The 19,362-nt window shown below is 50.4% G+C and overlaps 1 protein-coding gene across 1 annotated transcript in view; it reads left to right on the top strand.

Moving 5' to 3' along the window:
- Positions 1–19,362, top strand: part of TOP1MT (DNA topoisomerase I mitochondrial) — a 100,453-nt gene that overhangs the window by 32,525 nt on the left and 48,566 nt on the right. The window contains 2 exon segments of the mRNA XM_082259820.1: positions 3,821–3,889; positions 6,099–6,213. Of these exon segments, the coding sequence (XP_082115946.1) occupies positions 3,821–3,889; positions 6,099–6,213 (184 nt within the window).

Genomic DNA, 19,362 nt, shown 5'->3' on the forward strand with positions numbered 1-19,362 from the left:
TGCCCTGGTTCCGGGGTAATTCATGGCCTCCTACCTACACATCCCCATTTTCGAGGGTCACCAGAAGTACCTTCGATTCGCCATTGCGGAGGATCACTACCAATTCGTGGCGTTACCTTTTGGCCTCGCTTCGGCTCCGCGGGTTTTCACCAAGGTGCTTGCGCCACTGCTGGCCTTGTTAAGGGCCCAGGGCATCTCTGTCCTGGGGTATCTGGACGACATTCTGGTTCTATCTGCGACCAGCCAGGGTCTGGAGAAGGATCTGTCCGTCACAGTGCAGACTCTGCAGGAGTTTGGTTGGACGATAAATTATCCAAAATCGACACTGTGCCCGGCGGTTCGTCTTCCCTATTTGGGAATGATCCTGGACTCGGTCCAAGCGAAGGTCTTCCTACCGGACGACAAAATCAAGGTTCTTCAGGGAGAAGTCCAGTCCCTCAGGGACGTTCCGTGCTCATCCCTGCGGAAGTGCATGCGGTGTCTGGGTCTGATGGTCTCGGCTTTCGAGGCAATTCCCTTTGCCCAGTTTCACAGGGTCTCCAAGCGGAAATTCTGTCCAAGTGGGACGGGCGTCCGCAGTCTCTGGATGTCCAGATTTCGTTGAGCCATCGCACCAGAAGGGATCTTCTGTGGTGGCTCCAGTCCCCGGCGGTGTCGGGGGGAAAGTCTTTTCGTCCTCTTTCATGGACGGTGATCACCACGGATGCCAGCCTGTCGGGCTGGGGTGGTGTTCTGGGCGTTCTGTCCGCCCAGGGGACTTGGTCGGAGGAGGAATCCTCCCTTCCGATCAACATTCTGGAGTTGCGTGCGATAAATCTCTGCCTTCACCGTTGGACGGACAGGCTGCGCGGCTGTCCGGTTCGGGTGCAGACGGACAATGCCACGGCGGTGGCTTACGTCAATCACCAAGGGGGCACCAGGAGTGCCCGAGCGGCTCGGGAAGTGGCCGACATTCTTTCTTGGGCCGAGACTCATGTCCCGGCGATATCGGCGGTACACATTCCGGGGGTGGAGAACTGGCAGGCGGATTATCTGAGTCGCCAGACCCTGGATCAGGGGGAATGGTCTCTCCACCCGGCTGTCTTCCAGATGTTGTGCGCGAAGTGGGGTCTTCCGGAAGTGGACCTGTTCGCGTCTCGTCTGAACAACAAGGTGAAAAGGTTCGTGGCAAGGACGCGCGATCCTCGGGCAGACGCGTCCGACGCGTTGGTAGCCCCGTGGCACCAGTATCGGCTGCTATATGCGTTTCCGCCGATTCAATTGCTGCCCAGGTTCCTTCGCAGGTTGAACTCGGAACCACACACGGTGATTCTTGTGGCACCGGACTGGCCTCGCCGGTCCTGGTACGCGGATCTCGTGACCCTGGCGGTCTGCCTCTTTGGGAAGATCTCTTGTCTCAAGGGCCGATATTCCATCCTGCTTTACAGTCGCTGGCTTTGACGGCCTGGCTGTTGAAACCGAGGTCCTGAAGGATAGGGGTCTCTCTCCGGAGGTTATTCACGCTTTGATTAACGCGAGGAAGTCTTCCTCGGGGAAGGTCTATCACCGTACTTGGAAGGCCTATTTTGCCTGGTGTGAGTCCAGGGGGTTTTCACCTCGCACATTCTCTGTGTCTAGGGTGTTGTCCTTCCTTCAGACTGGTGTCGACCAGCGTATGGCATTGGCTACGATCAAGGGTCAGGTGTCTGCGCTGGCCGTTCTCTTTCAACGTCCTGTGGCGTCTAACTCTTTGGTTAGTACCTTTGTTCAAGGGGTGCGACATCTGGTCCCTTCTAGGAGGGCACCTTTACCTCCTTGGGACTTGAATCTTGTGCTGTCCGTGTTACAACATGCTCCTTTTGAACAGATCAGGCAGATCTCGTTGTCCATGTTGTCCAAAAAAGTCGCTTTTTTGGTGGCGATCACTTCGGCTTGTAGGGTTTCGGAGCTGGCGGCTTTGTCCTGCAAGTCTCCGTACTTGGTCCTTCATCTAGATAAGGTGGTCTTGCGGCCCAACCCTTCTTTTCTTCCGAAGAGAGTTTCGGATTTTCACATCAATGAGGACATTGTCCTGCCTTCGCTCTGCGCGAAGGCTAAACATCCGAAGGAGGTGGAGCTGCATTCCTTGGATGTTGTTCGGGCGATTAGGGTTTACCTGAAATCGACTGAATCTTTCCGCAGGTCGGATTCCTTGTTTGTCCTTCCTGAGGGACCTCGGAAGGGCTTGGCTGCGTCGGCCTCTACCATTGCCAAATGGATCAGACAGACTGTGGAACAGGCCTATACTTTGAGGGGAAAAATTCCCCCTGTGCCTGTGAAGGCGCACTCTACAAGGTCTCTGAGTACGTCTTGGGCCTGTCATCATGGGGCTTCTGTGGCCCAGGTGTGTAAGGCGGCGACTTGGTCGTCCGTTCACACCTTCACAAAATTCTACAGAGTGGATGTTCAGGCATCGGCAGATGCTTCTTTTGGCCGCAAGGTTCTTAGTGCGGCAGTTCCTTTAGAGCCTCTTGTATGGGCTTCTTGGCTGTTTGGGATACATGTTATCCCTGGGTTATTTGTTTTCCTGGGTTTTTTTGCTCTGTTGAGCAAGTTTTTTCTTCTGTTGCCCAGATGGTTTCCTTCCTTTGGTAAGGTTCCTTTCTCTGCTGTGGAGACGGCGTTGCCTGGGGCGCGGCTGCGTTTCCCACCCCTCATGTTTGCACTGCTTTGGGACGTCCCCATTGTGACGAATATGAAGAGGCGGCGACTGTCGGAGGACGTAAGAGAAAACGGAATTTTTGTAAAATCTTACCTGTAAAATTCCTTTCTCTGAGTCCTCCGACAGTCGCCGCCCCCGCCCCTCTTTTTGGGGTTGATTGTACTCTCTACTGCTATTCCACTGAAACTGGAGTATGGATACAGGAAGTGGGAGGGTATTGACTGAGGGGACCACCCCCTGGGGGTGGGATGTGTTAAAACTTTTATATTGACATATTCTGTTACCTAGCTACTCCTTCGGAGCAAAGTCTAATACCCCATTGTGACGAATATGAAGAGGGCAGCGACTGTCGGAGGACTCCGAGAAAGGAATTTTACAGGTAAGATTTTACAAAAATTCAGTTTTTCAGATCCTCAGAGAGTTCTTTGCCATGAGGTGCCATGTTGAACTTCCAGTGACCAGTATGAGAGAGTGAGAGCGATAACACCAAATTTAACACACCTGCTCCCCATTCACACCTAAGACCTTGTAACACTAACGAGTCACATGACACCGGGGAGGAAAAATGGCTAATTGGGCCTAATTTGGACATTGTCACTTAGGGGTGTACTCACTTTTGTTGCCAGCAGTTTAGACATTAATGACTGTGTGTTGAGTTATTTTGAGGGGACAGCAAATTTACACTGTTATACAAGCTGTACACTCACTACTTTACATTGTAGCAAAGTGTAATTTCTTCAGTGTTGTCACATGAAAAGGTAGAATAAAATATTAACAAAAATGTGAATAAAATATTAACAAAACTGTGAGGGGTGTACTCACTTTTGTGAGATACTGTGTGTGTAATATATATATATATATATATATATATATATATATATATTACTAACTTCCTGTGTGAGATGACAACTTTGATGCACTGAAAGCTAAAGCATTGTTGTCATTCCCCCCAACCCCCCCCCCCCCCCCATTTCTTATCTGATGAATAAAAGAACACCTCCCCCTTTTCTTATTTCTATAAAAGAAGGGAGGTTTTCTGTAGTCCAGCAGGGAAGAACTAGGCAGGTCCAATAACATTTCTTTGGGATTTCAGTTCAGATAGGGAAATGTTATTGAAGTCACATCTCTGTTTTGTTTCAGGTGTTTAAGAATCTAAAACGATTTATGGAGAATAAGGATCCGGAGGATGATCTGTTTGACCGATTGAACGTGAGTCAGCACCCTTATTTGCAAGGAGCCTCTTTTTTTTTTTTTTTTTTGTTCATGTATTTCTGGATTTTATTTATTTTTTTTTTTTTTTTAGTCCATAGCTTTCTGACAGCGTAAGCTTCTCTGAGGTGTAGATTGATGTGATCCTTAAAGTTTTACAGTTTGTTTGAGGACACAAGCAACTGTGACAGCAATCCATGAATGTATTTGTTTTTTGAAACCGTTAAATTGATGGGTTTAGTTCTGCTTTATCATTTATTGCTGCTCAGGGGCTCTGAACTTCAGTAAAATGGCAGCCTCCTGAAAGAAGAAACGGGAGCAATGCTGGAGACAATTTACAGCACACACTAATTTTGGTAGCACTATTTTAATGGGGAATGAATGTCCCTTGCTAAAGAACAATATTTTTATTAAGTTATGGGTAAAGTTCTGCTTTAATGTAATCTAGCATGGCTCTATAACGAGAATCCCCAGACTTTCTAAACAAAGGGCCAGTTTACTGTTCTGACTTCAGGGGTTTTGGACAGTGTTCATTGGGTTTATTCCCCTGATGTCAGTGGGAGGAATAGTGCCCCATCTATGGAGTCAGTGGGAGGAATAGTACCCCATCTATGGAGCCAGTGGGAGGAATAGTGCCCCATCATTGGTGTCAGTGGGAGGAATTGTGCCCCATCATTGATGTCAGTGGGAAGAATAGTGTCCCATCATTGGTGTCAGTGGGAGGAATAGTGTCCAATCTATGGTGTCAGTGGGAGGAATAGTGCCCCATCATTGCTGTCAGTGGGAGGAATAGTGCCCCATCATTGGTATCAGTGGGAGGAATAGTACCCCATCTATGGAGTCAGTGGGAGGAATAGTACCCCATCTATGGAGTCAGTGGGAGGAATAGTGCCCCATCATTGGTGTCAGTGGGAGGAATTGTGCCCCATCATTGGTGTCAGTGGGAGGAATAGTGTCCAATCTATGGTGTCAGTGGGAGGAATAGTGCCCCATCATTGCTGTCAGTGGGAGGAATAGTGCCCCATCATTGGTATCAATGGGAGGAATGGTGTTCCATCATTGGGTGTCAGTGGGAGGAATGGTGTTCCATCATTGGGTGTCAGTGGGAGGAATGGTGTTCCATCATTGGTGTCAGTGGGAGGAATAGTGCCCCATCATTGGTGTCAGTGGGAGGAATTGTGCCCCATCATTGGTGTCAGTGGGAGGAATAGTGTCCCATCATTGGTGTCAGTGGGAGGAATAGTGTCCCATCATTGGTGTCGGTGGGAGGAATAGTGCCCCATCATTGGTGTCGGTGGGAGGAATAGTGTGCCATCATTGGTGTCAGTGGGAGGAATAGTGTCCCATCATTGGTGTCGGTGGGAGGAATAGTGTCCCATCATTGGTGTCAGTGGGAGGAATAGTGTCCCATCATTGGTGTCAGTGTAATTTTGGGGAGGGGCAGAGACTAGCCTCTCCGCAGCTACAAAGAGAAGTGCAGGATCTAGCGGAGGAGTTCGGTCATCCTCTCTGCTGCTGCAGGAGAGGTGCAAGGGCCACATGAAATGGCCTGGTGGGTTGGATTGACACATGTGGTCTTCACAAAACTTGTTTTAAAAAGTTCAGGTATGTTCTGGCCCATTTTGTTGCCTATTTTGGAAGAACTCAAAGGGTTGTAAGCCCTTTTTGTTTTTTTTTTTTTTGTTTTTTTAAATAAAATCAGAAAACATGCCTATACTTACCTGCTCTGTGGAATCGTTTTGAACCGAGCAGCCCTGATCCTCCTCTTCCGAGATCCCCTGCCGGCGCTCCAGGCCCCTCCTCATCATCGGGTGACCCCACGGAAACCCAATTTCCGTAGGGAAACCTGTGTGGGCTTGCTGAGTCCATTGACATAGACAGCGGGGCTCGGCCCCGCCCCCCCTCTTGTGTCACTGAATTTGATTGACAGCAGCGGGAGCCAATGGCTCCTGTTGATATCAATCTGTCCAAGGAGGAGAGAGAGGGGGCTGGAGCTGCTGCGCTCGTGCACATCGCTGGATCAGATCGGGATCAGGTAAGAAAAAGGGGGGAGGGGGGGTCTGGTGGGAGCTGCAGGACAGAAGGTTTTTCACCTTAATGCATAGAATGCATTAAGGTGAAAAGCAGTGAGGCTTTACAACCACTTTAACTCTAACTTCTCTTTAATGTAGTCCAAGTGAAAATCTCTGAACCTTCATTTCCCTTCCAGACCTCCACACTAAACAAACATCTCCAGGATCTGATGGATGGACTGACTGCCAAGGTGTTCAGAACCTATAACGCCTCCATTACCCTGCAGAACCAGCTAAAAGCACTGACCAATGGTGAGTGTGCTTCCTCTATGGAGGCCAGGCTGATTAGTCCTATACAGCAAATCTATTTGCATTTATGACAGTTTTTGAGTGTCTCTCCCTACGCTTATTGTGTACAAATTGGTGCACACACAAATGACAATATGTCTTTGCTACCAACCTAATAGAACTACTGTAAAAAAGCTAACTGCAGTCAGGGTACCTAGAAGGACCAATCCATTCCTTTTGGACTACTTGAGGACCATGGATATTACCTTGCTGTAACAGGCAGATTTGCAACTTTCCTGCAGCGTTTGGGCCGGCTGTACCACCATTGCACCTTTCTATTTGTCCATCACCATAATAGGCATCTTTTCAAGTTTAGTAAAGTGGTGCAGGCTAGCGCTCATCACAGGGCTTTGGGGGTGCTCTACAACAGTGGTCCCCAACATTTTTGGCACCAGGGACCAGTTTTATGGCAGCCAATTTTCCCGGGGGGGAGGGGGGGGTCGTTTGTGGACCAGTCGGGACGATGAGATATTCATAGTCTGTCTTCAGCCCCCCCTTTACAGCACACTTCCCCCTTTAGATCAGTGTCCACAGTCGTCCTTTACATTAGTTCCTCCTTAAAAGTTGTCCCTCAGTGTCCTCAAGTGCCCCCCTTTACTTTACAGTGCCCCCCTTTACTTTACAGTGCCCCCCTTTACTTTACAGTGCCCCCCTTTACTTAACAGTGCCCCCCTTTACTTAACAGTGCCCCCCTTTACTTAACAGTGCCCCCCTTTACTTTACAGTGCCCCCCTTTACTTTACAGTGCCCCCCTTTACTTTACAGTGCCCCCTTTACTTTACAGTGCCCCCTTTACTTTACAGTGCCCCCTTTACATTATTGTAATGGGGACTGCTCTGTAAAGGGGGTACTGTGATGTAAAGGGGGCTGCGCTGTATGATTATAGTACAGTCCCCTTTATATCCCAGTGCCCCTAGCAGTCAGTCGTCCTCCATTACAGTGCTCTCGCAGTCTGGCCGCACAGCAGGAGGTAAGCGGCAGCCCTGCGCTGACCGCGGTCGCTGCTCACCTCCTGCTTTGCGACCCGGTCATCAACAGGCTTCAGACCGGCATCGGTCTGTGGCCCGGGGGGTTGGGGACACTTGCTCTAGAAGATGTTTTTGCAGTGGCAGAGCTTGTTGGTTGCTTTTTAGTTTTGCTCTCTGTTTTTAAGAATGTCTTCATTACTGACAAGTGTCTTCAGGGAAATTTAAAAACAAAAACCTTTTAATTGTAGCTAAATATGCATTTAGAAAAAAAAAAATCGTCAATTTATTTTTAATGACAAGTAGTATGGATACCCTAACCTGTCTCTATATACTTGTAAGTACCTGGACAGCAGCACTCAGACTGGGAGAGGAAGGGTTAGTACTCTGATTCAGTCAGTGCTCCCTCTCTCTGCACGTTACTGTGAGTCCATCACTAGGAACATGCAGTGGGGGGGGGGGGAAGTATTTGATCCCCTGCTGATTTTGTACATTTCCCCACTGACAAGCGATCAGTCAATAATTTTAATGGCAGGTTTATTTTAACAGTGAGAGACAGAATAACAACAAAAATATCCAGAAAAACGCATTTCAAAAAATGTATAAATTGATTTGCATTTTAATGAGTGAAAGAAGTATTTGATCCCCTATCAATAATCAGCAAGATTTCTGGCTCCCAGGTGTCTTCTATACAGGTAATGAGCTGAGATTAGGAGCACTCTATTAACTACTTCCGGACCGCCCACCATGTATTTACGTCGATACTTTGATGTTAAGTACCGGGGTTATGGTAGCCATAAGATAGCTGCCATAATCCTGGTAAATTTTTTAAACAGCGGGCGGTCCGCTTTAACATTTAACTGGTCCCGGCAGATTCACCACAGAATCACTTTTATGGGCGGCAGGAGAGGTTGGCTTTGTAACCTGTAGAAATTTATAGTGTCGCCTATGGAGATTTTTAAGTACCAAAGTTTGTTGCCATTCCTCGAGCGTGCGCAATTTTAAAGCATTACATGTTGGGTATCAATTTACTCAGCGTAAACTTTCACGTTATAGAAAAAATTGGAGTAACTTTTCTGTTTCCTTTTTTTTTTAATTTAACCACTTAAGCCCCGAAAGATTTTACCCCTTTCCTGACCAGGGCCTATTTTGCGATTCGGCACTGGGTGACTTTAACGGACAATTGCGCGGTCGTGCGCTGTACCCAAATGAAATTGATGTCCTTTTTTTCACACTAACAGAGCTTTCTTTTGGTGGTATTTGATCACCTCTGCGATTTTTTTTTTTATTTATTTATTTTTTGTTCATGCGCTATAAACAAAAAAAGAGCGACAATTTTGCAAAAATAACAACATTTTTCACATTTTTTTTTTTATATGAAATTCACCCCCCCCCCCCAAAATGTAAAAATCAAAATGTTTTAACATTTTTGGCCAATTTATTTTCTGCTACATATATTTGGTAAAAAAAAAATCACAAAAAGCGTATTTTGATTGGTTTGCGCAAAAGTTATTGCGTTTACTAAGGGAAAGATTTTTGTCATTGTTTTAACATTTTTGGCCAATTTGTTTTCTGCTACATATATTTGGTAAAAAAAAATCGCAAAAAGCGTATTTTGATTGGTTTGCGCAAAAGTTATTGCGTTTACTAACTAAGGGAAAGATTTTTGTCATTATTTTTTTTTTTTTTTTAACGAGTAATGGCGGGGATCTGCTATTTTTATTTTATTTTATTTTTTTTTTGCGGGACTGCGACATTGCGGCGGACAGATCGGACCGTTGACTGACATTTTTTACACTTTTGGGGGTACCAGTGACATTACTGCAGTAATCAGTGCTATACATATGCACTGTTACTGTAAAAAGGACACTGGCAGGGAAAGAGTTAACTTTATTAGAGAAGGAGGGGTTAAGTGTGTCCCTAGGGGCATGCTTCTAACTGTGATTGGATGTGGCTAGTGATGTAACATCCTACATAGCAGGACCGTTTGATCTGTGCTGTTACACAGGGGAGAATGACAGGCGGCTGTGTTTACAGTAGCCGCCTGCCTTTCTCCTGGTGTAACCGACCATCGCAAGTGAGCGGCGGACATCGGGTCCGCCGCTCACTCTCTACGGGGGGGGGGGGGGTGTAGTCCGTGAGCGAGCGGGAGCGCACCCGCTCCTTAGAGCCTCATCACAGGCTAGTGGCATACCCATACGTCACTTTGCCTGTGAGGGGCTGACTGTCGCCGTATATTGTCGTGCGGCAGTCGGCAAGTGGTTAAACTGATTTTAACTTGTAAACAAGTGTTAGAAATAGGCCTGGTCCTTAAGTGGTTAAAGGGAGTGCTCCTAATCTCAGCTTGTTACCTGTATAAAAGCCACCTAACTACAGAAGAAAGTACATTACAATCTCTCCACAATGGCTAAGACCAAAGAGCTGTCTTGGTATGTTAGGGACAAGATTGTAGACCTACACAAGGCTGGAATAGGCTACCAAACCATCGCCAAGCAGCTTGGTGAGAGAATGACAACAGTTGGTGTGATTATTCGCAAATGGAAGAAACACAAAATAACTGTCTCCCTCGGTCTGGGGCTCCATGCAAGATCTCACCTCATGGAGTTTCATTGATCATGAGAATGGTTGAGGAATCAGCCCAGAACTACACGGGCGAATCTTGTCTCAATGATCTCAAGGCAGCTGGGTCCATAGCCACCAAGAAAACATTTGGCAAAACATTACCCCATGAAGGACTGAAATCCTACAGCGCCCGCAAGGTCCCACTGCTCAAGAAAGCACATGTACAGGCCTGTCTGAAGTTTATTAAACCTCTGCATGATTTAGAGGAGAACTGGGTGAAAGTGCTGTGGTGAGATGAGACCACAATCAAGCTCTTTGGCATCGACTCGAGGAGAAATGCTGCCTATGAGCCCAAGAAAACTATCTGCACCATAAAACATGGAGGTGGAAACATTATGCTTTGGGGGTGTTTTTCTGTTAAAGGGGACAGGACAACTTCCCCGCATCAAAGGGACGATGGACTGGGCCATGTAATGTCAAGTCTTGGGTGAGAATCTCCTTTTTTCAACCAGGGCATTGAAATTGGGTCGTGGATGGGCATTCGAGTATGACAATGACCCAAAACACACGGCCAAGGCAACAAAGGAGTGGCTCAAGAAGAAGCACATTAGGGTCCTAGTGGCCTAGCCAGTCTCCAGACTTTAATCTCCGAAATATGTGAAGAGAGCTGAAGGTTCCAGTTACCAAACGTCTGCCTCGAAACCTTAATGACTTGGAGAGGATCTGCAAAGAGGAGTGGGGGAAAATCCCTCCCGAGGTGTATGCAAACTTGGTGGCCAACTACAAGAAACGTCTCACCTTTGTGACTGCCAACAAGTGTTTTGCCACTAAGTACTTGTAAATGCGTTTTCTCTTACGTCCTCTGACAGTCGCCACCCACTCATACAGTCTGCACTTCTGGGTATTGGTCTTATCCACAGGAGTAAGCTAGGCATAAGATCTTGTTAGAAAACATTCACAAAACCTTTGTTTAGACACACCTACAGGGGGCTGTCCCTCTGGTCCAATACCCCCAGCTACCAGCATTCCCAAATCAGTTTTTCTCTTACGTCCTCCGACAGTCGCCGCCTCTTCATATTCGTCACAATGGGGGTTATGACCTTTGCTCCGTAGGAGTAGCTAGGCAACAGAATATGTCAATATTAAGGCTTTTAACATATCCCACCCCCAGGGGGTGGTCCCCTCAGTCAATACCCTCCTACTTCCTGTATCCATACCTCAGTTTCAATGTCTAGCTTGTCAGGAGTAGCTGGATGTCTCTATGCTGGGGCATTTTGTCTCAGCCTTTTCTCTTTTTTTGATTTTATTTGAGTTTTTTTTCTCTCTTTACTTAGCTGTTACTTTTGTCAGCATTAGTCCTTCTGATGAAGAGGATCATGCGGGCTGGGTCTCGGGCTGACCCCCCTGGTCGCAGGTTGTGGGTCAGTGGCTTCCCAGCCTGCCATACAGCGTTCAGTCAGGTATTTTTCCTGGCATAATGAACGACCCATCCCTGTTCGCTGCAGGGATGCTATGGTGAGGTGGGTACCTCACTGGACGCCTTGCGGTATCGCTCCGCAGTTCTCCTGCGTCCTGGCTGCGACTCTCCCTGTCCCATGTGCAGTGGCTTGATCGCTTGTGCGGGTTCCACACGCCAGTTAGGAGGTAAGTGTATCTGTGTGGGGACCTGTCTGTTTGGGGGGTGTCAGTCTGGGACTGTGTAACCCTGCCCCTGTTCACACTGTTGGACTCCCTATCTGTCTTAGCTGCACTCTGTGGAATGCAAGGAGGGGGGCTATACTGCACTGTCTCTGTGTCAGACTGTGTGCTGTCTTTTGCTGTGTGCTGCGGGGCATGATGTGGATCATGTTGTGCATACTTGCGGCGACCGCTGCTGCGGTCCGCCATTGTTTTTTACTGTACTGCATGTGTCCTGGTGTTTCACTGTGGGCGGGAGCGGCGTTTTCGGCGCCAAGCGCCGCCATTTTGGCGGCGATCGCTCCGGCCTCATGCTGACACTGCAGGCGGCCATTTGCTTGTAGCCCTCCATAGGCTTCAATAGAGCGCCCTGTATTGCATCACTTTCTCTTCTCCTGGGCGCACCGATCGAGGCAGCAGCGGTGGTCTCTGCAGGTTTTATCCTCTGTCCTGAATCCTTGCCTGAGTTTGTGCTTTTCCCTGTGGGGGTCGGCTTGTGCTGGTGTGTGAGTGCGGTGGGCTGCGCTGACCGCGCTTTTAAAGGGGCAGTTACCCTTTATTCTCCTGCAAAATTTTTTGGGGGGCATGGATTCTCAGGAAAGCAAATTTCTCTTACGTCCTCCGACAGTCGCCGCCTCTTCATATTCGTCACATATGGGGGTATTAGACTTTGCTCCGAAGGAGTAGCTAGGCAACAGAATATGTTAACAATAAAGCTTTAACATATCCCACCCTCAAGGGGTGGTCCCCTCAGTCAATACCCTCCTACTTCCTGCAACCATATCTCAGTTTTAATGTCTAGCTTGTCAGGAGTGGCTGGCTCTCTCTGTGCTGGGACTTTCTGTCCCAGACTCTTTCTTCTTTTTAATATTTTGTTTGAGTTTTCTCTCTATCTTTACTTAGCTGTTATTTTTGTCAGCATTAGTTAGTTCTTCGGACGAAGAGGATCATGCGGACTGGGTCTCGGGCTGATCCCCCTGGTCGCAGGTCGTGGGTCAGTGGCTTCCCAGTCTGCCATCGAGCGTTCAGCCAGGTAACGCTCCTGGCACAGTGAACGACCCATCCCTGTTCGGTGCAGGGATGATTGGTGAGGTGGCTACCTCACCGGACGCTGTGCGGTTTCTTAACCTCCATTGTGTGCGTCTTGAATTGCGACTCTCCCTGCCTCATGTGCAGCGGCTTGTTCGCCTGTGCGGGTTCCCCACGCCATGTGAGGTAAGTGTATTTATGTGGGGACCTGTCTGTCTGGGGGGGTCTCAGTCTGGGACTGTGTAACCTGCCTTTAATCACACTGCTTGTCTCCCTATCTCTCGGCTGCATGCTGTGGGCTGCAAGGGGGGGGGGGGAGCTGTATGACACTGTGTGTGTCAGGCTGGGCAGTGTGAGAAGCTGTGTGCTGTGGGGCATGTTTTTTCTTGGCATGTTTGGGCATATACAGCGATCGCTGCGGCGATCTAACATGTATCCTTATATTGGGTTGTAATGTGTGTGTTTTTATGCACTGTGGAGCGGCGTTTTCGGCGCCAAACGACGCCATTTTACCGGCGCCCGCTCCGGCCGCATGGTTTACATGCACGGCGGCCATTTTCTTGTAGCCTCCATAGGCTTACATAGAGCGCCCTGGCAGCATCACTTCCTCTTTCCAGGAACACCGATCGAGGCAGCAGCAGCAGCGGGGTCTCCTCAGGTTTTATCCTTCTGTTCTTGCTATCCATTGCCTGTATTCAGTTTGTATATTCCCTGTGGGGGTCTCATTGTGCCTGAGTGTGGTGCGGTGGGCTGCGCTTGCCGCGCTTGCTAAAAGGGGGCAGTTAACCCTTGGTTGTCTGGCATTACAGGGGCAATGGATTCTCAGGAGGGCAAGTTTCCTACAGTATTGGTGGAAAGCCAGGGGACCGCTGTTTCCCCCCCAGGGGGGGATTTAGCCACTATTGTGGCTGGCCTTGCTGCCCAGGTGCAAATGCTGGTGGCTGCTCAATCTACTAAACGGCCCAGAGTTGCTCTGTCCTCTGATTCTGAGGGTGAAGGTGATGGGGCTGTTCTGGCAGGGACCTCCTTATCAGGGTCCCGCTCCTCTCTTGATCTAGTGGGGTCTGAAGTAGAGGCTGAAGTTGAGGGGGTTGATAATTCTCCCCCTGGCTCGCCTGAAGAGCTTGCAATCATGGATGAGTTGATTGCTTCCATTAAGCAGACGCTACGTTTGCAGGACGAAGTGTGTCCCCCCGCTGCCTTGGCGGCTTATGGGACGCAGAGGAAACGCAGGACGACGCAGGTTTTTCCCTGCAATGCTGATTTTCAGCGCGCTGTTAAGGATCAATGGCGCGATCTGCGCAAGCCTTTTGCGGTACCAAGTAAATTCAAGCTGCGTTATCCTTTCTCGCCTTCCACTGATGAACGGTGGTGTGTGCCTCCGCCAGTGGATCATGCAATTGCGGTTTTGAACAAAGCCACTGCGATTCCTGCAGAGGGTTCCCCTGTTTTCCGTGATGCCACGGATAGGAGACTGGAGTCTCTTGCCCGTCATACTTATTCTGTTACGGGTTCTATGCTTAAGGCTCTGTTTGCTTCTCTCATGGCGGCCCAGGCGATCGCAAGTTGGACGCAGATGCTTAGGCGCGTCCTAGTGGCCGATTCGGCCTCGGCGGCGACCCTGGATATGGTGGATCAGATCCACCAGGGTGTCATGTATCTGTGTGATGCGGACCTGGACCTGATTCCGTTGGCTGCACGTGTGCACAGCGTGGCGGTGTTGTCTCGCCGCCTGGTTTGGTTGAAATGTTGGTCGGTGGACCAATCTTCACGTAAGACCTTAGCCAATCTGCCTTATGATGGGTCTCGCCTTTTTGGGGAGTCCCTGGATGTGTTGATTAAGGGGATCACCGGGGGTAAGAGCACTCTCTTGCCCCATTTCCCCAAGGCTAAGGGGGCTTCTGGGAAGAAGCATGCTAATTTTCGGCCCCCTCAGGGGTCCTTTCGTGCCTTTCGGCCGCACTACAAGGGCAAACCGTTCAAAGGCCAAGGCTCTCAGAAGAAGCCCTGGTCTGGGAAACAGAAGTCCGGCCAATCCGGACCTGCAGCCCATAACAGTTCGGCCTGAAGGGGCGCCCTCACCCAGTTTTGGGGTGGGGGGACGCTTGCTCGGTTTTCTTCAGCCCTGGTTGGCCCGTGTGCGGGACAGATGGGTTCTGGAAATCGTTCGATCTGGTTACAAGATCGAGTTTCTCTCTCGGCCGGAGGGCAGATTTTTTCCCTCAAATCTTCAACTGTCTCCAGAGCGCCTGCGGGATCTGCACCTGGCGGTGCGGGACCTGAGGGCTCAGGGAGTGGTGGTTCCGGTGCCTCATCGGGACAGATTTCGGGGGTTTTATTCCAATCTGTTCACCGTGCCCAGGAAGGAGGGCAAGGTTCGTCCGATTCTGGACTTGAAGGCTCTGAACCGCTCTGTGCGGGTTCGCAAGTTCCGCATGGAATCCCTGCGCTCGGTGGTGGCTACCCTCGTTCCGGGGGAATTCATGGCCTCCATCGATTTGAAGGATGCGTACCTTCACATCCCCATATTCGAGGGTCATCAGAGATACCTTCGATTTGCCATTGCGGAGGATCACTACCAGTTCGTGGCGTTGCCCTTTGGTCTCGCCTCGGCTCCGCGGGTCTTCACCAAGGTGCTTGCACCGGTTCTGGCATTATTGAGGGCCCAGGGCATTTCTGTCCTGGGGTATCTGGACGACATTCTGGTTCGGTCTGCGACCAGACAGGGTCTGGAGGAGGACCTGTCTGTCACAATGCAAGCTCTGCAGGAGTTTGGTTGGACGATAAATGTTCCAAAGTCGACACTGAGTCCGTCGGTTCGTCTCCCCTATCTGGGAATGATACTGGACTCGGTGCAGGCGAAGGTCTTCCTGCCGGAAGACAAACTCAGGACTCTTCAGGAGGAAGTCAGGTCCCTCAGGGACGTTCCACACTCGTCTCTGCGGACGTGTATGAGATGTCTGGGATTGATGGTCTCGGCCTTCGAGGCGATTCCTTTCGCGCAGTTTCACACGCGGGGTCTCCAAGCGGAGATCCTGTCCAGGTGGGACGGGCGACCTCAATCTCTGGATCTTCAGATCTCGTTGAGTCATCGCACCAGGGAAAACCTTCTGTGGTGGCTCCAGTCCCCGTTGGTGTCCGGGGGCAAGTCGTTTCGTCCGATCTCGTGGACGGTAATCACCACGGATGCCAGCCTGTCGGGCTGGGGTGGTGTTCTGGGCGTTCTGTCCGCCCAGGGGACCTGGTCGGAGGGGGAGTCTTCCCTCCCGATCAACATTCTGGAAGTGCGTGCGATAAGGCTCTGTCTTCATCGCTGGACGGACCGGCTGCAGGGCTGCCCGGTTCGGGTGCAGACGGACAATGCCACGGCGGTGGCCTACATCAACCACCAAGGGGGCACCAGGAGTGCCCGAGCGGCTCGAGAAGTGGCCGACATTCTATCTTGGGCCGAGACTCATGTCCCGGCGATAACGGCGGTTCACATTCCGGGAGTGGAGAACTGGCAGGCGGACTATCTGAGTCGCCAGACCCTGGATCAGGGGGAATGGTCTCTCCACCCGGCTGTCTTCCAGATGTTGTGCGCGAAGTGGGGTCTTCCAGATGTGGACCTGTTCGCGTCTCGCCTCAACTACAAGGTGAAGAGGTTCGTGGCAAGGACGCGCGACCCTCGGGCAGACGCGTCGGACGCGTTAGTGGCCCCGTGGCATCAGTACAGGCTGATGTACGCGTTTCCACCGATTCAGTTGCTGTCCAGGTTCCTTCGCAGGTTACACTCGGAACGCAGCACGGTGATTCTTGTGGCACCGGACTGGCCTCGCCGGTCCTGGTACGCAGACCTCGTGAATCTGGCGGTCGACGCCCCTTGGCGTCTGCCTCTTCGAGACGATCTACTGTCTCAAGGACCGATTTACCATCCTGCTTTACAGTCGCTGGCTTTGACGGCCTGGCTGTTGAGACCGAGGTCCTGAAGGAGAAGGGTCTCTCTCCAGAGGTCGTTCATACTTTGATCAACGCGAGGAAGTCTTCCTCGGGGAAGGTTTATTACCGTACTTGGAAGGCCTATTTTGCCTGGTGTGAGTCCAGGGGGTTTTCACCCCGCACGTACTCGGTTTCCCGTGTGCTGTCTTTCCTTCAGACGGGTGTCGATCAGCGTTTGGCGCTGGCTACGATAAAGGGTCAGGTGTCTGCGCTGGCCGTTCTGTTTCAACGTCCCGTGGCTTCCAACTCCTTGGTTGGCACCTTTATTCAGGGTGTGCGGCATCTGGTTCCTCCTAGGAGGGATCCTTTGCCCCCTTGGGACTTGAATCTCGTTCTATCTGTGTTACAACGTGCTCCTTTTGAACAGATCAGGGAGATCTCGTTGTCTATGTTGTCCAAAAAGGTCGCCTTTTTGGTGGCGATCACTTCGGCTCGCAGAGTGTCGGAACTGGCGGCTTTGTCCTGCAAGTCTCCGTACCTGGTTGTTCATTTGGATAAGGTGGTCTTGCGACCTAATCCTTCTTTTCTGCCGAAACGAGTTTCGGAATTCCATCTTAACGAGGATATTGTTTTTCCTTCGTTGTGCACGAAGCCTAAACATCCAAAGGAGATGAGATTGCACTCTCTGGATGTTGTTCGGGCGATAAGGGTTTACCTTAAATCGACTGAGTCTTTTCGTAAGACGGACTCCTTGTTTGTTCTTCCAGAGGGTCCTCGGAAGGGCATGGCGGCTTCGGCCTCTACCATCGCCAAATGGATCAGGCAGACCATTGAACAGGCCTATGCCTTGCAGGGGAAGGTTCCCCCTGTGCCTGTGAAGGCGCACTCTACTAGATCTCTGAGTACGTCTTGGGCCTGCCGTCATGGGGCTTCTATAGCCCAGGTGTGTAAGGCGGCGACTTGGTCGACCGTGCACACTTTCACAAAATTCTACAAAGTAGATGTTCAGGCATCGGCGGATGCTTCCTTTGGCCGCAAGGTTCTTAGTGCGGCTGTTCCCTAGGGTCCCTTGTTGGGGACTCCTGGCTGTTGGGATAGTTTTTTGTATCCCCTGGGTTTTTTGTCTTTTCCTGGGTTGTTGCTCCTGTTGAGCACTTATTTTTGCTGTTGCCCAGCTGGTTTCCTTCCTTTGGTAAGGTTCCTTTCTTTGATGTGGAGACTGCGTTGCCTTTCGGCGCGGATGCGTTTCCCACCCCTCATGTTTGCACTGCTTTGGGACGTCCCCATATGTGACGAATATGAAGAGGCGGCGACTGTCGGAGGACGTAAGAGAAAACGGAATTTTTGTAAAATCTTACCTGTAAAATTCCTTTCTCTGAGTCCTCCGACAGTCGCCGCCCCCGCCCCTCTTTTGGGGTTTGAATGTATACTCTACTGCTATTCCACTAAAACTGAGATATGGTTGCAGGAAGTAGGAGGGTATTGACTGAGGGGACCACCCCTTGAGGGTGGGATATGTTAAAGCTTTATTGTTAACATATTCTGTTGCCTAGCTACTCCTTCGGAGCAAAGTCTAATACCCCCATATGTGACGAATATGAAGAGGCGGCGACTGTCGGAGGACTCAGAGAAAGGAATTTTACAGGTAAGATTTTACAAAAATTCCGTTTTCCTCTCACTTTGGTGGGAAGCCAGGGGGCTGCTGCTTCCCCCCCAGGGGGTGATTTGGCTGCTGTTGTGGCTAACCTTGCTGCTCAGGTGCAAATGCTGGTGGCTGCTCAATCCACTAAACGGCCCAGAGTTTCAATTTCCTCTGATTCAGAGGGCGATGGTGATGGGGCTGCTATGGCTGGGGTCTCCTTATCGGGGTCCCGTTCCTCCCTGGATCTTGTGGGATCAGAAGTGGAGGCTGAGGTGGAAGGGGTTGATAATTCTCCCCCTGGCTCGTCTGAAGAGCTTGCACTCATGGATGAATTAGTTGCTTCTATCAAACAAACACTGCATTTGCAGGATGAGCCATGTCCTGCTGTTTTAGCCTCCTATGGGACGCAGTGGAGACGCAGGTCTTCACAGGTTTTTCCTTGCACTGATGATTTTCAGCGCGCTGTTAGCGAACAGTGGCGCAATCTGCGGAAGCCTTTTGCTGTGCCAAGTAGGTTCAAGCTGCGTTATCCTTTCACGCCTTTTACTGATGAACGTTGGTGTGTGCCACCTCCGGTGGATCACGCGGTAGCGGTTTTGAATAAGTCTACTGCGATTCCTGCTGAGGATACGCCGGTGTTCCGGGATGCCACGGACAGGAGACTGGAGTCTCTTACCCGTCATACCTATTCGGTTGCCGGTTCTATGCTCAAAGCTATTTTTGCTTCACTTATGGCAGCTCAGGCTGTCGCAAATTGGACGCAGGTGCTTAGGCGCGTCCTGGTGGCTGACTCTGCTCCTCCAGAGACGTTGGCTATGGTGGATCAAATCCATCAGGGTGTCATGTATTTGTGTGATGCGGACTTGGATATAGTTCCGTTGGCTGCACGTGTGCACAGTGTGGCGGTGTTGTCACGCCGCCTGATTTGGCTGAAGTGTTGGTCTGTGGACCAGTCTTCGGGCAAGACCTTGGCTAATCTACCCTATAACGGATCTCGACTTTTGGCGATTCCTTGGATACACTGATTAAAGGGATCACGGGTGGTAAGAGCACGCTCTTGCCCCAATCCCACAAGGCTAAGGCGGCTCCTGGTAAAAAGACCGCTTCTTTTCGGCCCTCTCAGGGTTCCTTTCGTGCCTTTCGGTCGCACTATAAGGGTAAGCCGTTCAAAGGCCAAGGCTCCCAGAAGAAGCCGTGGACAGGTAAGCAGAAGTCCGGCCAGTCCGGATCCGCTGCCCACAACAGTGCGGCCTGAAGGGGCACCCTCACCCGGTTCTGGGGTGGGGGACGCTTGCTCTGTTTTCTTCAACTCTGGCTGGC

This window comes from Pelophylax lessonae (assembly GCF_965119305.1).
Source record: "Pelophylax lessonae genome assembly, chromosome: 5".
Lineage (NCBI taxonomy): Eukaryota > Metazoa > Chordata > Amphibia > Anura > Ranidae > Pelophylax > Pelophylax lessonae.